Genomic DNA, 17,624 nt, shown 5'->3' on the forward strand with positions numbered 1-17,624 from the left:
TTATTAAGTTAGATATAGAAAAGTTAAACTATATGATTGTACAACCTGGCAGTGAGATTCAACCCCAAGTGAGTCCTAAAATACTTGGCTCTAGTGCTCCTCAGGTAGGTTTTTTTTTTTTTTTTTTTAAAGGATGATACAAAGTGGTGTGGTTTTAAATCTCAGCTACATTAAAAAAAATATATATAAATGTATGTATATGAATAATATAAAAATGTTTAATTTTGAACTAATTTTCACTAAAAGCCAATAAAAAATATGTCAAATGTTTATAGTGACTAACCATGGGTAGTAAAGATAGGAGTTTTTAAAAACATTTTTATAAGAAAAAAAGAATTTTCTAATGAGTTTCTATTTCTTATTAATAAAAATATGTAACTAAATTTCTAGTTTCTCATAAATAAAAATTATATCCATCTTTAGCTTTAGCTTACTTGCTCTAGTATACACAGAGTACACAAAGGTAGACCTTCTAGATTAACATCTTTTGGTTTGTACTGCTATTTATTCATTTATAAAAATAATCTTTATTTTTCCAAGTTTTAGATTTACAGAAATATTATGAAATAGTTCATACAGCCCCATATACCTAAAACCCATGTTCTTCTATTATTAGCATTTTACACTAGTACTTTTGTTACAATTAATGAGCCAATATTGATAATATTAACTGAAGTCCATATTTTATGCAAATTTCCTTCATTTTTACATAATATCCTTTTTTGTTCTAGGATCTCATTATTCATTAACTTTCAAATAATGTCTCAGATAATTTCTTGCAATTGACAAAGTGTTGAATCTTTATTGCTATTTATATAAATTATAACTATTTGGTAGCTAAAGAATACAAGTGCTTCTGAAGCAAACTAAATACACTGACAGTGGTAACAGGGAATTTTGAGGGGGAAAGAAACTTTCCAAATAGTGGAAACTTTAATGTTCAAGCTAAAATAATACTAATGGAAATAAGAACTGTGGGTTGAACTGAATTATAAAAGAAAAGACTAATTATAAAAGGAATTTTCCTAAAGACTTTCAGTGCTAAGGAGGACCAAAACATGTGGTATAGTCCATGGTCTCACATTTAAACAGAGTAATATGCAGTGCATTAAATAAATCTTTTTTCTTTAAAGTTTCTGATGGCTTTTATTCTCATTTGTTGGTTTATTCAAATATATATTCTTCATTAAGGAAGTACTTTCTAAGGTTTAATACAAATCTATTATGTCCCTATTCCTTTAGTTTAATATTTAACACTTCATGTCTGAGAATTTCATTTAAATATTACATGGCATATTCTGTTTATAAATTTTTTAAAAAGGCTACTTCCAATAGCCGAGCTTTTCTGCAAAATGAAACAAGGGATGTGCCTCAGAAGAAATAAATATATGTATATTTTTTCCTGAGGGGAAAAGATTCTAGGAACAAAGATACCTGGTTTTCTTGTTTGGCTTTGTTAAATTGTTCTTGGAGATTGTCACTCTCATGAGCCAAGATATCTCTTTCCCTAGCAATTTGAGCCAGCTCGTCATTTGTTTCATCCAATTGCCGACGCATTCTGGAAATATCTTGTTCACACATAATCAGGGCTTCGGTAGACTGTCTATTCCACAAATCAAACAGCATGTAAGAAGAGACATTTTACTGAAATGGACTGACACATTCTCACAAGACAGAAGATGGACAGTTAGCATGAAAACATTTGAAGAGGCTTTAAATGTTTAAATTTACAAGAATACTGCAAAAAAAAGTGCATTAGAGTTTAACTATGTTGTCATCATTTCACTATGGAAAAGGTACTAAATATACATAATAGTTAATGATCTGTTAAATATTTGAAAACTTGTGACACTCAAGAATAGGAAAGCCTTCATTCTTTCTCTGTTATGGCTTAGCCTCCTTGGTGAATTATTTCCTCTGCCCTCTTAAAAATTAATGTTTTTCAGGTCTCAAATCTTAGCATCCTGATTCTTCTCACTCTAGTCCTTCTCTCCAAGAAATCCCATTTAAATCTTCCCAACCACATCTGTACTCCAGAACCAGCCCCCTGTTCACACTGTTCCCCAAACCCTATGGCCCAGTTTCCCATCACCTATTCTTCTTGCTTAAAATTCTTCAATGGTTTCTTATTGCCCAAAGGATAAAATTAAGAATCAATTGTCTCCAACACAGGTCTCTTCCAGTCTGTTCTCCTTCCTTTCACTTCTCCTCTTAGACTTCAGATTTCAACAATGCCCACCTACTTGTAATTCAAGAGGCTTTACAACATGACTTGTGGCTTTTTGCTTTCTTTCCTATCTGAATGCCTTTCCCCTTATTTTACCTGGTAAACACCATCCCTTCTTTAACTTCCTCAGGCAGAGTTAGGCCTCTTTCCAACATTTGGGAATTATCACCTTATGCTTAACAATGTCTTTGTACACTAAGTGCTCACATTTTTGGTGAATGATTTACCTTGATGCCTGTTCCATCTCAGCAATGATATTCTTCATGCCTGAAATGGTCTTTTCCTTGAAATATAATATAAATATCAAATTAAAACTATAAAACTGAAAATCCCCCCTTTTGATTTCTATTTGGTTTTGAATATTTATGTTCTATTCTCTTGTACACTTTAAGGCCTAGTATGTCAGTGTGAATAACTTCACTAAGCAAAACAGATTATGTTCATTGAAGTAAAAGCTACCCTTTAGTATATTAATAGGAGCTCATATATCAAGTACTTTTAAGATTTGTGCAATCCCATAACAAGACAAGACACCCATAAACGCCCTGTTTTTAGAGGCAAACCAATGATGTCACATTGGTTTGTTTTATAATGAATGGGACTGATTGACCTCTTTACATTCTTTGTTATAAAAACCACAGGCATGAATCATGTATAACTAAATTTAGTTCTTCATAACTTTGACCGAGTACATCATTTCCATTACTCAGCAATATCATCTAACAAAACTACTACAATGAAATTACTAACAAAAGTACATTTTTAACATGTAGGTGTGAGATCATAAGGAGGCCCAAACCAAAGATATAACAAAATGCACCATTTACATTCTCCCCTTTTCTTAAAGGTGTGGTGAAGGAATAGAATTGTGGAGTCAGTTAAGGCTGAAAAGGGTTGTAACATCTTAATGCCTTCAGTACCATTCCCATGTCTCCTTTTACAACTCTCATTGATCCTGAGTTAATCTAATTATAAACAGACACTTGCAGCTAATATTAGCCTTAAAGAAAAGTAGGAAAATTATTCTTTCAATAATAATGCCTAGCACGTTGCTTTGGATTTTTAAATCCTCAGCAACCAAGAAAAAAGATGAGAAACCAAACCTATATCTCCCAACCACTTCTGTTCTTGTCTCTAAAGAGTAAGTTTCTTGTGTGTGCACTATCTTCTTTTATTCATGTGCCCCTTGCCAGGGTATTTTTAGCTTCAGTTTCCCTTCCTGCCTTCTAATAGAATGGTGAAGAGTCTACATCTGGCAGAAATGAAGTATGTAGTATGGTCAAAATACTCATTAACAAAAACAATTAAATCCCTTTAAGAAGAAAAAACACAAGAAGGAAATAAATCAAACACAAAATATTGTTTACATGGAATGGCATATTTATATTTTTAAAAATATAATTTAATACATTTAAAAATATATACTGAAAACCTAATTGAACTTCTAGTGCTTTTGAAAGTCATTACTTCATGATCCTCCTCCTTCAGCCTCCTGAGCAGCTGGGATTTTGGGAAAAAATAAAATAAAATCTTTAAGTTTGAAATATAATGACAAGCCTAAAAGGGAATTTCCTTTATCACTAAATGTTCACCTTAAAAGTAAGATGATCCAGGAACACTATAAAGTATTCAGGACAACAGAATTACTGAATAGAATTTAAAAAATGCATCCTCTTACTCTGTGGTTTTCTCTTAGTGATTTTAATACCCTAATACCACCATTCCTCAAAACTACCAACATTAGCAATCTACCATTCCTTGAACAACCTCAATATATTCCTTGAACATCCAACCAGGAAGAAAGATTCTTATTAACTGTTAAAATTATGTCTGGACAGAATGCCATAAGTATAATTAGAAAAAAGAAAAATTAAAACTTCATATAAATATTCTGGCTTTTATTACTCAAAAATCTGAAGTTGCTATTGAGTTCTCTAACATTAGTTGGTAGTAAGTACTAGAAAATCTCTCAAAACTATGATTACCCAAAATTTTTCACTGTATTCATTATAAGGTAGACTTTTCCAAATTAACTTATTTCTGTAATCTCCATATAAGACTATAGAACAGTCCTATTTCATTTCACTGAATGACATTTATTAGTTCAGTTCTGAAATGTCATTATATGGAACATTCTCATTTAACTCTCTAACACTGTCTTTAAAAATTATTTTCCATCTAGAGGATGAATATGCTTACTTTTATAAAATTTTATATAAAGTTCTTAATTTTGAAATGGACTTGCCACTCAAGAATTCCTTGTGAAGTAAAGATAACATCAGTACAGTCAGAAAAATAAAAGATTAGATATGACTTAAAGAAATAAGATTCTGAAAAATGTTAGTTTCTGAACGTTAGTGTTTTAAAAGGAAGTCATGCATAACTATTCAAAAAAATGTTTTGAATATAAGGAGAAGCAAAATTCCACTTAAAATCATAAAAATTCTAAAATAATGAATCAAGACTTCCCATCAAATAAACTTGTATTTACTATCTCATGTCTTTTGAAGACTTCATTTACACTCATGATCCCCAATCTATTAACATCAATTTTCTCTCCAAGCCTAAAAATCCAAGCGCCTATGCATATTTCATCTACATTTCTCAAAGACAATTTAAACTCAGCATGTGAATAATCTTCCTCACCTACACCTGCCCTGTTTTCTGTGTTTCCTACTTAATTCATTGAAACTATTCATGGCAGAAACCACATCTTAATTAATTTTACTTCTTCAATCTAATTCTCACTGATACTGCAACTATCCTCATACAGGTCTCACCCTTGTTCTTTTAACTAGTGTCCCTGTCACTACTCTAATTTTCTCATAATATATCTTTTTATGGATTTATATTGCCAGAATAATGCTCTTAAATAAAGATCCAAGCTGGCATGGTGGCACATGCCTATAATCCCAGAGACTCCGGAGGGTTGAAATTTTGAGGTCTCAGCAACTTAGTGAGGTCCTGACTCAACATTTAAAAAAATACAAAGGTTGGGGATGCAGCTTAGTGGTAGAGTGCCCCTGGGTTCAATAACCAGTACTGGAAGCAACAACAATATTAAAGAATGAAACTCTAACATTTCATATACATTATAATGACCTGCTCAGCATCACATGTATTTTTGAGATTTGTTGTTTTTCTATTCCATCTCATCTTTTGCCCTTCCATACCTATCCATACCTATCTCTGACCATATCAGGAAGTCTCATGTCACTCCCTCTTGAAAGCCACTGAGCTTTGAAGTAAGCTACTCTACCTGTCTGTATCACTGTCCTAGTCCCCTAAATATTTTTCTGGCTAATTTCTAGTTATTTTTCATGGAAGCCCAGGCACTGCTACTTCCTGGAAGACTTCCTAGATCTTCCTCCTCCCCTAACCCAATTCCCAGGCTGTCTAAGATGTATTTCTGTCAAACTCCAATAGAACATTTTTCTTGTGTCATTATGGCATTTAACAAAGTCAATCATAATAATATATTTATCTCTCTGTGTATTAGGCTCCACTATAGGCTCATTAACCCTCAGTTTTAACATAATATCAGGTACATGTCAATAAATGTTTGAAGAATGGGTAGAGGGATGGATGAATTTTCATGAATCCATTTCCTTGGAATGTGGGAAGACCTTATTCTACTGATGCTGTTATTGCTTAAGACATGTGGAAAACAGTTTAGGAACTGGCTTCACAATTTATGAGCTAAAACCAATAGCTGCCTTCAAGCATGACCTTTTTTGTTTAACAACAAGAGCAAAATATATGCAATATTCACCATTAAAAGAGAATAAAATCATGGCACTTGCAGGTAAATGGATGGAGTTGGAGAATATAATGCTAAGTTAGCCAATCCCAAAAAACCAAATGCTGAATGTTTTCTCTGATTTAAGGCTGCTGATTGATAATATGATTGGTGGGGTGGGGGCATGGGAGGGTTAGATGAACTCGAGATAGGAAAAAGGGGAGAGGGGAGGGGAAGGGAAGGAACACGGTGTTAGGAAAGACGGTGGAATGAGATGGACATCGTTACCCTAAGTACATGTATGAAGACATGAATGTAATGACTCTACTTTGTATACAACCAGAGAGATGAAAAATTGTGCTCTATATGAGTAATATGAATTGTAATGCATTCTGCTTTCATATATAACAAATTAAAATAAAATTTTAAAAAAACATATGGGATGAATTATCATCCAGCTTTATGCACCAGCACTATATGATCTATTCTCAAAGGCTGAGGATGATATAAAAAGGTACTCCTAGTTCATACCCCAAGGGCAGTTTAATGGAGCAAACATACTGCTTCCTAGACTACCTGAAAATGGTTTTAAGAAGAAATCAGATTCACTACCTTATTTTGATATTTGAGTTAGTTATTGTCAGTGAACAACAGTCACTAATTCATAATAGAAAAATCAATTTAAAATGTTACCTAGTAAATTTGCTCATGTATTTCCTAAGACTATCTTAAAATATTTCAAAGTCAGATTTTAAATTTTAGCTTTCTAGAAAAAAACTTTGAGGAAAATCCTATTACTTTATTCAGATTCAAGCAAACTACAGTTTAATATTTAAATATTTCATTTAAACATTTCTCATCCACCCAGTTCTCAGAACATACTTTCATGGCCAAACTCTCTCCAAGGGATGCAATATTCTCAGATTTTTTATCCAAACATGCTTGCAGGCATTCCTTTTCTTTAGCCAGATCATTGAGGGTTGCACCAAGAATGCTGATTTCTTCTCGCTGTGCAATACTCTGCCTTGTAAAATTATCTAAATATGTAATCATAAAGGTGTTGGTTTAATCAAGACAAATCTTTTTCCAGTTCAAACAGATTGAAATACTTTTCAAAGTTCCTCTATATTATATTCCATGATTAAAAATAAGAGTACAATATTCCCAATAAAAATGTTTCTTTTTATTAGTGATTATAAAATACAATCCATCAAGAAATTCTAAATGGCTCATAAATATAAAAACACAATACCTTTGAATTAAAATAGTGAAGGAAAGCTGGGTGTGGGAAAGAGAGGGTGGATGAATGCAATAGGTGTAATATCAAAATAACCTGTAGTTTCTGCCACCCTTAATGTCACCTCCTTTCCCTCCACAGACTAGAATGACTGCTGCATATAAAATTGGTAGGTAATAAGTATTAATAAACTATTCAACTAAGTCATTATTAAAGTCAAATATCTTGCAATATTCTTATTTTTTCTGATTTTTCTAATATTCCAAGGGAACATATCATCCAAGAAAGTATAATTCTATTTGTGAGAACTGGCGGGTCAATGGCAATGTTGACTAGCTAAAGGACTGCTATAGAACAAAGGCTTTGAAACTGTGGTTTTTCAACCAGTACCATCAGCATCATCTGTGAAGTGAAAACTCTCACGTCCCCACCCAAGACCTACTGAACAAGCACACTTCTCCCCATGTCCCACAGTGATTCTAATGCACAATAAAAGGGCTGAGAACCACTGGTCTAGAGAAGAGGTCCTAGGGTTTCAGAATTGCCTAGGGAAATTGGTTAATATACAAGAGTTCTGGTCCTTGATACTTCAGGGGGTCTAGCTCTAGTGATCTTTATCTACTGGGTGATTAGGATATACACCAAAATTTGAAAACCACAGGTCTAGAGCTCTACAAGAAGATCTCTGCTAGACCAGACCTCTAGATACTGCCCGTCAAGTTAAACCTACCAAGGATCACTTGGGTTCAGTGTCAAGGGAGGTACTGTCATATGTCACATAGTATTTGAGAATGCATCATGTCTCTTTTTGCAGGCAGTGCTTCCTTTAAGGCAACCCACATGTTTTGGGTGTTCCGATATCTGAATTCATTACCACTTCCAATCTATCAATCAATTTCTTAAAAAGCTCTTATATCTGTTAGCTTAAAAAAAATCCTCAACTTCACGAAATCCATGCAATCTACCACCTTATTTTTCTGCTATCTTTCAATAGTCAAACTTCTTGAGAGACTTTTCTAATCTTTTCCATCTGTACTTCACTTCCCATTTCTAAACCCACACCCAAGACTATTTAAACTTTAAAACTCCAGTGTGACACATCCTATAAACACATTTTTATCCTCATCTTGTTTCATTGCTTAAAAGTACCTGACAAGTGATCATACCCTCCCTTTTAAAAATCCTTGGTTCTCTTGCCTTTCAAAATAACACTCACTTCTGGGTTTTCTTCCTACTTTTTTGGCTTCTTCTTATTCTGTCCCGGATCATTCTCTCCTCTTTCTCTATATTCTTCCTATGTGATCTTATGGTTTTAAAATATAATTTATAGATTGACGTATCCCAAATATATATTGTTAGCTTAGATTTGTCTTCTGAGATACAAACTCATATATCCAACTTCTTACTTTACATCTTTACTTGGACTCAAAACATCAAAAAATGAGTTCTCCTTCAACATTCCCTTTTATATTCCTCTTTTAATATTTCTTGTTTCAATAACAGAAATTCTACCTAATTGTTCATGCCAGACATTTATTCAACTACATAATAGTAAATGTTAAATTTTTTTCCACAGCTTAAAAATAGGCTCTTTTAAAGCCCTGAAAAAATTCTGCTGTATATTTCTAAGAAGATTAAGTTATGACCATACTTTTGTACAGATCACTGGTAAAAAACACATAGATTTTATAAATGTTATTTTCATTATAAACCCAAGTGATATCCTAGACACAGCCAAACATATATGTATACTTTCCACCAAAAGTTTTATGTCTATAGATATGTATATATTTATATACACACATGCATACACTATTTCATTACAACAGCTGTGAGCAAGCTGCATCATATTGAAACTGTAAATTTAAAATTTATCATAATAAATTTTAAAAATGTAACTATTTTGTCTAGCTATTTCTTCACTGACAATTTTAAGTCATAACTAAATATTATCCTAAATCTAAGTAAAAATAATCTTACTATCAAATAAAAATGAATTTTCATTATTTTTGATTCATAAACTTTTAGATTAAGGATCCATTTCCAAGTTTATCTATTTTATAACTAGACAGAACACATTTTTCTATGAGACTTAAGAAAAAAATACAAGTAATGGAAAAAAAACTCACCAATTTTTTCATCCAAGCACATAATTTTCTCCTGAGTAAGCTGTAGTTCATATTTTTTCTTAGCAAGATGTCGCTGAGTATCAGAAAGATCTTTTTCTGTGTTTTCATATAAAAGTCTGCAAATATTTAATAATAAAACTAATTCTGAAATTTTTAAGTTTTGTCAACTTTTAGTGTATTTAAATATAAAAAAATTAAGAATGCCTTTTTTTTTTTTTTTTGGTATCGGGGATTGAACCCAGGAGTGTTTAACCACCGAGCCACATCCCCAGCCCTTTTTACTTTTTTATTTTGAGGTAGGGTCTTATGGAGTTGCTTAGGGCCTCACTAAATTGCTGAGGTTGGCTTTGAACTCATGATCTTTCCTGCCTCAGCCTCCTGAGCTACTGGGATTACAGGCATGTGCCATCGTGCCCTGCTAATATATTTTTAAAAAATAAAATAAAATCACATGATAAGAAGTATGGAAAATAAACGGTAAAAAAAGGATCATCAATCCACCACTCAAATGTAAGCTATTATGATTTTGTTGACATTCACTAATATTTTTGGTACATTTTTGGTACCATACTATTAATTCAAAATTGAACTCTGATTTTTTTTTTACCAAAACTTTCTCTTTAATAAATTTTTAAGTTTTGAAATAAAGCCCTCCAAATCAGTATTTTCTGACTGAAAAAGATTATGTGAGTAATAATCAATTACGTTTAAGCAAACATGACCACTTATTTACTTTACTGCACCTCTATTACCAAACATAGTTTCATTCCAGGTTCTCAGTTTTATAACTAAAAATTTCATTCATTTTACAAGCATTTACTAAGCGGCTGGTATGGACCAGCAATCTTTGGTGAACTAAGTAGGAAATGGCCCTGCCCTCATGCAGTTCATAGTCAACATTTAAGTAAAAGACTTTTTAACTTTTGTAAATATAGAAGACTAGATAATCTTAAAAGTCCTTTCACCACAAAATACTCAGAGATATTGAATGTAAGAAGTATCCTTTAAATGTATAGCAAAACTTCAAAGAATTTGTAAATAATATAATAAAACTTATACTAATTATAGCCAGGGTTTGTCTGTCTCAGTAGCCTACAGTCTGGTGTCTTAATTCAGAAACAGAACATGAGGGCACAGAGATGTCTGCAACACAAAGAATAAACTAAGAAATCTCACATAAAGCCACTGAGGATTAAACCATTAGTGGGAAAGTCAGACCTGAGATCTTGCCAATTGTTGCTAGGCACTGGGAAATAATAACAAGGAATTTCCCCTGGGGATTCCTTTTTTTTAAAAAAAATTGGTTCTTTTTAGTTATACATAATAGAATTCATTTTGATATAATTGTACAAATATGTAATATAAGCTATTCTAGCTAGAACCCCATTCTTCTTAAACCCAAGATAAGATCTCAAAATAGAATTTGTTTCTAGCTTGGTCATATAAACCTCAGACACTCGGCCAAACCTCTCTGAGATATGCACAGAATTTAAAGCCCAGAAAAAGTCCTACTAAAAATGGAAACAAAATTCAAAATTACCAATTCTTACTGTATTAAGAAACCATACAACCTATTGGTGAATGAAAGTAACCAAATTATATTGTGTGCATGCATAAGGATGTAAAAATGAGACCCATAAGTATAATTGTGATGCACTAATAAAAAACATATTTTTTTTTAAAAAAATACAACCTTAGTAAGAGTCAAACACAAACTAAATTAGATCCCCAAGAACTACAGAATATAGCACTACCAAATAGAAACTTAAAAGCAGAAATGTTTAAATACAAAGACATAAAAATAGAATAAAAAGAAAAAACAGATTTGAAAAATAACCAGAAAGCTGGAGCTGGGGATGTGGCTCAAGAGGTAGTGTGCTCGCCTGGCATGCGGGCAGCCCAGATTCGATCCTCAGCACCACACACAAAGATGTTGTGTCTGCCGAAAACTAAAAAATAAATATTAAAAAAAAAATTCTCTCTCTCTCTCTCTAAAAAAAAAAAAAGAATGCTAATTACCGAAAAATAACCAGAAAGCTTCATGAAATTATACTAACATCATTACAATTTTTAAAATAATACAACTCAATGGACACGTTAAAGAACCAGACAAAGCTGAAAAGACAATTAAAGACCTGGGAAATCTTTCCATCTCATAACCGTTTGGATTTTTGCTTTTTTTTTTTTTTAAACCTGTGCTCTAAAATGAGTAATTTTCTCTAATCTGTTTTTTTCCCCTCTCTGGGAGTTACATGCCCAGCTTCTGGACTTCTCTGTATTTTTGTAACTTTCTTTCAACTATGAAATTATTTTAAAGCACTAAAACAAACTAACAAATTCCCAGACCCAGGCCACACAAATAAACCAATTAAATACAAATCTTTGGCAGTGGGAATCAGGCAAACAAAAAAACACTACTTTTTTTTTTTTTTTAAGTTCCTCATCTGATTCCACTCTGCAGTTCCAGTTGCTAAGAAAAGCCTCCTGGTACTGCTTTACCTATAGGAACAAAAGGTGAGAAACTGACAAAGGAGGTATATGTGAGGCAAAAGATGACGGTAGTTTTATGGTGTCAGGGCCTCTTCATCCACCATACACAGATAAAACATTCCAGTATACATTATGGCCATTTTAAGCTGTTATACTACATTACAACCAAATATTCCCCCAAATAACCATAAGATCTCTGTCAAACACTGGGAACCACCTAATAAGAAAGAAGAAAATGGAAAACTACATGCATAATCATAAATTATCAGATCCAGATCAAAAAAATCACTAATCGGGGTTGGAGATGTGGCTCAAGCGGCAGCGCACTCGCCTGGCATGCGTGCGGCCCGGGTTCGATCCTCAGCACCACATACAAACAAAGATGTTGTATCTGCCGATGACTAAAAAATAAATATTAAAAATTCTCTCTCTCCTCTCTCACTCTCTCTTTAAAAAAAAATCACTAATCGTAAACCAGGCATTCAAGAAAAACAAACCTTAAAAATTATGCTGATAGTTTGTATTGCAGAATCTTAATGTCATAAAACAGATTAAGAATTGTCCAGAATATATTTAGAAATAGCTTTTACCAAAGTCTACAGGTCTCTAGTGTAAATTACCTAATATGCAGTTTTAAGCCCCATTTGGGGCTTAAAAACCAACTCTTGCCTGTAATCTCAGTGGCACAGAAGGCTGAGACAAAGAATCACAAGTTCAAAGCCAGCCTTACCAAGGCCCTAAGCAATTTAGAAACATCATGTCTCAAGGGGCTGGGGTTGTGGCTCAGTGGTAGAGCGCTCACCTAGTATGCCAAGGCACTGGGTTCGATCCTCAGCATCACATAAAAATAAATAAATAAAATAAAGGTATTGTGTCTAACTACAACTAAAAAAAAAAAAAACACTCTGTCTCAAAATAAAAAAGGGGTGGGACATAGGATGTGCCTCAGTGGTTAAGTGCCCTTGGTTTCAATCCCTGGTACATAAAAAACAACAAAAAAACCCAATTCCTATGTCTAGGTAGCTGATATCCAAAACCAGGTTCTTTAGATCTCAGAGATATGTGCACACCCATGTTTACTATACAAAATAGCCAAGAGGTGGAAACAAGCCAACAACGGGTGAATGCATAAAGAGAATGTGGTATACACGGTAAACAATTATTCAGCCTTTACAAGAAAGGAAATTCTGTGTCATGCTGTCTAACATGGATGAACTCTGAAGTTATTATGCTAAATGAAATAAGCCAGTCACAAAAATGGAAATAATGCATGATTCTACTTATATGAGGTACCTAAAATAGTTAAACTCTTAAGAACAGAAAGTAGAATGGCAGATTTCCAGAGGTAAGGGGAAATGGGGAATTGGTTAATGGAAAAAGAATTTCAGTTTTCAACATAAAAAAGTTATATTTATTGTAAAACAACATGCTTACAGTTAGTATTATTGTATTATATGCTTAAGATAACTAAGATGCTAAGGTTTTATGTGGTTTTGGCAATAAAAGCAGACAAACAAGAAAATCAGAATTCTGCCATAGATGTTCATTTTATTCCTTTGTTGAAAGCAACTATGATCCTTGGTCTAGTTTAAGGTAATTTTTCTCTTAAGTAAATCTTTCAAAAATTGAAAACCTAACTTTGATAAATCAATTAGTAAGGTACACCACTGGACATGGGTAAAAGTCAGTGTAATATTTTACAGGTGCTAGGTAAAAACCATCAAAGGACTAGCAATCTCCTATTCCTTATATAAATATGTCTTACACCTCACAGAGCTTTACAATCTGCACCATGGGACTGCAATGATTTCTCTGTATGATCTTACTCTCCAAGTGATTTGCTATTTAGTTCATAAATTATTCTTTTCATTAGTCTCAGATGTAAACATTTTCACCCAGCCCTAAGGGAACTTCATTCAGAGCCACTCAAATTGATGCTTTTACAGAAACTCATTTCTAGCCCAGTGGAATCTCCCAAGAAATTCAAACCAGTGAAATAGAGAATTCTATAGATAACATTGATAAACCAAGCTATAAGATCTGGTAATGGCTTTTTATAGTTTCCAGTCATCACTTAGTCATTTTTCAGATATTACAACCAACATTTTACTACCAGAAACTGAAATTGATGGTGTACTACCTGAGAATAATGCTAAGATTTTGAATTTATGATGAGAAACCTTCACCTATTATAAACTTCAGCACATACAATGGCATGCTTCTTTAAAAAATGTGACATAATCAGAACGAAATAATAGATTTTTAAAGCAATTTGGAAAATAGCCTGTCAAGTAATTTTTGTGGTCAGAAACCAGATCATTATGTTCCTCAGTCTGATACTGAGATATGCACAGTTGCCCTCTGATGTTCTAGAGTACTAGAATAGATTTTTGTACACACACACTGTGGGTTGAACCCAATGGATCTACATCCCTACATCCCCATCCCTTTTTACTTTTTATTTTGATACAGGGTCTCACTAAGTTGTTGAGCCTGACCTTGAACTTGCAATCCTCCTGCCTCAGCCTCTGACATTGCTAGGATTACAAGCATGCGCCATCACATCTGGTGTAGAATAGATTTTGGATTTGAAATCTGTTTAGCCTCAAATTTCAACATGAAAAAGTTATGGAGATTCATTGCAAAACAACATGCTTACAGTTAGTATTATTGTATTATATGCTTAAAATAACTAAGATGCTAAGGTTTTATGTGGTTTTGGCAATACAAGCAAACAAACAAGAAAATCAGAATTCTGCCATAGATGTTCATTTTATTACTCATTCCCCAAAATCAAACTGAACCAGTCACAGAGTCACTGGACATAGAGACTAATTTTCTTCTTATAGATCTCTCTATCATTTGTTCAACTATATGGGAAATTCTAGTATCTTGAACCTAAGGATGTTAGATGCAAAGGTGCAGACAAGACATTTTAAAAACTATCTCTGGGAGGAATTCTGAAAAACACTCCAGCTTTTAAGTATTGGCTTATCTGTAACAACATAACTACTTAGAAAGCAAGGCTCATTGGAACAGAAAAGAAACACTGAAAATGAGTCTTGCTTTGAAACATTAGAGTTTGTTCTTTACCAGCAGAGAAAATCAAACAAGTTACTCAACAGTTAATATACTACAGTAACCAACATCTGAACTGTATTATTTAATTAAGACCTATTAATTAAATTTATGTGTATAGAAATCATGTAAAGGGAGGATTGTCTGTATGTAATATGCACACATAGGCAAAATTAATCAATGGTAATAAGTGCAAAGTGGTAGGGAGAAGGGAAACTGAATGGAAAAGGAAGTAGGGAATTATCTGGAGGGAAGGAAATGTTCTCTTTTCTATCTTTCATATATTTTTTAAAGTTGTGGCTACACAGGCATAATATGTGTGTCTAAACTCATGAAATTGACTTTTTTATTGTACCTTAATTATCTAAATCTAAAAATATATAATAGTGTCCCCCCAAAAAAGGTAAAAGTAGGGCAAAATTTTAAAAGAAATTCTGAAGATTATTCTTCTGACAGAAAAAAAAATTGATAAAAGGAATGAAAGGCAATGAAAAGAAAAACTGGGCAGATATATAGGCCAATCTACACAAGACCCAACTAAGCAAACAACTAGTGTGTCTTATTAAGTGTGTGTGTGTGTGTGTGTGTGTGTGTGTGTGTGTGTGTATATATATATATATATATATATATATATATATATATTTATACTCATATACTTTAAAATACAGAACCACAATGGCACATAAGTTGAGAAGGAGCTTCTAAATGGAGATCCTGTTCTAAGGTCCTTGTGATTTCTCAGATAAACATTAAAAGAATAAAGAATCCAAAATCAATCCAAAAGAAGGCAGGAAATGAGAAAAAAATGATCATATGTAGAACAATAAAAAGCCCAATGACATGCTAGCTTTAAATTAAAAGGTATAAATTATAAAATGATCCAGTTGCAGTATAAAGATAGATTTAAAGACTTAATCATGTTTATGAAAGATAGCTAAAACAAAGATGTGGAAAGGTTAATAGTAAAAGAATAGTAAACATTTTTCATGAAAATGAATACCAAAAAAAAATCTGGCATAGCTACTTAAATATCAGACAAGAGGTTAAGAAACATGATTAGAGATAAAGAAGATCACTTAGTAATATAAAATTTCTAAGTTTATATGTTCCTAAGGACATACCTCAAATATATAAGGAAAAAACTGACAGCTCTACAAGGAAAGTATATTCACAATCAGAATGGAAAAATTTAACATACTAGAAATTAAAATAGACGTAAAAATGATATAAAATTTAGTGTAGAATATTTGAATAACATCATTACAAACTTGACTTAATAGGTAAATAAAAAACATACCTAAATCGCCAGGCACAGTAACATATACCTGTAATCCCAGCAGCTTGGGAGGTTGAGGCAGGAGAATTATAAGTTCAAAGCCAGCCTCAGCAACTTAGAGAGGCCCTAAGCAACCTAGTGAGACCCTGTCTCAAAACATAAAACAGGCTGGGGATGTGGTTCAGTGATTAAGCACTCCTGGGTTCAATCCCCAGTACCAAAAAATAAAATAAAAATAAAAATACACAGCTCATTATCAGAGACTAACCGTAAAATAGAAATTAATAAATGTTAGAAATATAAAACTTAACAGTATGCGCTGCAAAGTAATTAAGTAATAAATCAATCACAAAAAGATAACTGAAATTTCATTGTTCATTCATTTTGGGTTGAGATTGTGGCTTAGCAGTAGAGCACTGGCCTAGCATGGGCAGGACCCGGGTTCGATTCTCAGCACATTAAAAAAAAAAAAAAAAGGCATTGTGTTGTGTCCATCTACAAAAAAGATATTTTAAAAAAATTCACTGTGATTTTGAACATTTAAAAAATTATGCTTATGCCAGGTGTAGGAGTGCATGCCTATCATCCTATTAAGGAGGCTGAGACAGGAGGATCACAAGTTTGAGGCCTGAATCAGCAATTTAGAAAAGCCCTAAACAATTTAACGAGACCCTGCCTCAAAACTAAAAAGGCTGTGGATATGGCTCAATTGTGAAGCACCCCTGGGTTAAATCTCTGAGACCAAGGGAAAAAAAAAATGATGCTTTTAAACAACCAATGGATCAAATGGGAAATAATATTAGAAAAAAAAACTTTATGAAGAAAATAGTACATATCATAGTTTGTGTAGAATACATCTAAAGCATTTTGAGGAAAATTCATGGCCTTAAATATTTCTATTAGGAAAAAAGGGCCCAAAAGGTAATAAGGTAAACATTCATCTGAAGAAACTGGGGGTAAGGGGGGTCTAGCAGAAGAAAGAAAATAATAAGAGTTAGTAAAATAATAAAGAAACAACAGAAAAGATCATATAACCAAAGCAAAAAGCTGATACACTGAAAAGACTGATACCCCCCCAAATCCAGAACAGAAAAATAGGAAATCATTCCAGATTCTGTGGACAGTAAAAATGTTCATAGGCTATTATAAAGAACATTATGAGGAACATTGTTTTAAAAATTAGACAGAATGTATAAATACCTAAAAAATATACTGACTGGAAAAGGAAGAAAAGTTTAATTGCTTCTTTTTTAAAAAATATTTATTTTTTAGCTGTAGTTGGACACAATACCTTTATTTTATTTATTTATATGTGTGCTGCAGATCAAACCCAGGGCCTCGCACGTGCTAGGCGAGCGCTATATACTGCTGAGCCACAACCCCAGCCCTTAATTCCTTCTTTATCTATTAAATAAATGAAATAAACACTTTCCCTTATAGAAAGGTTG

General features: G+C 32.9%; 1 protein-coding gene across 1 annotated transcript in view; it reads right to left on the minus strand.

Moving 5' to 3' along the window:
* Tsga10 (testis specific 10) overlaps window positions 1-17,624 on the minus strand; it is a 63,265-nt gene that overhangs the window by 27,140 nt on the left and 18,501 nt on the right. The window contains exons 6-9 of the mRNA XM_076833408.2: window positions 9,333-9,448; window positions 6,849-7,003; window positions 2,455-2,510; window positions 1,435-1,603 (exon numbers count right to left, since the gene is read on the minus strand). Of these exons, the coding sequence (XP_076689523.2) occupies window positions 1,435-1,603; window positions 2,455-2,510; window positions 6,849-7,003; window positions 9,333-9,448 (496 nt within the window). The remainder of the gene's footprint in view (window positions 1-1,434; window positions 1,604-2,454; window positions 2,511-6,848; window positions 7,004-9,332; window positions 9,449-17,624) is intronic.

Source organism: Callospermophilus lateralis, chromosome 14 (assembly GCF_048772815.1).
Source record: "Callospermophilus lateralis isolate mCalLat2 chromosome 14, mCalLat2.hap1, whole genome shotgun sequence".
Taxonomy (NCBI): Eukaryota; Metazoa; Chordata; class Mammalia; order Rodentia; family Sciuridae; genus Callospermophilus; species Callospermophilus lateralis.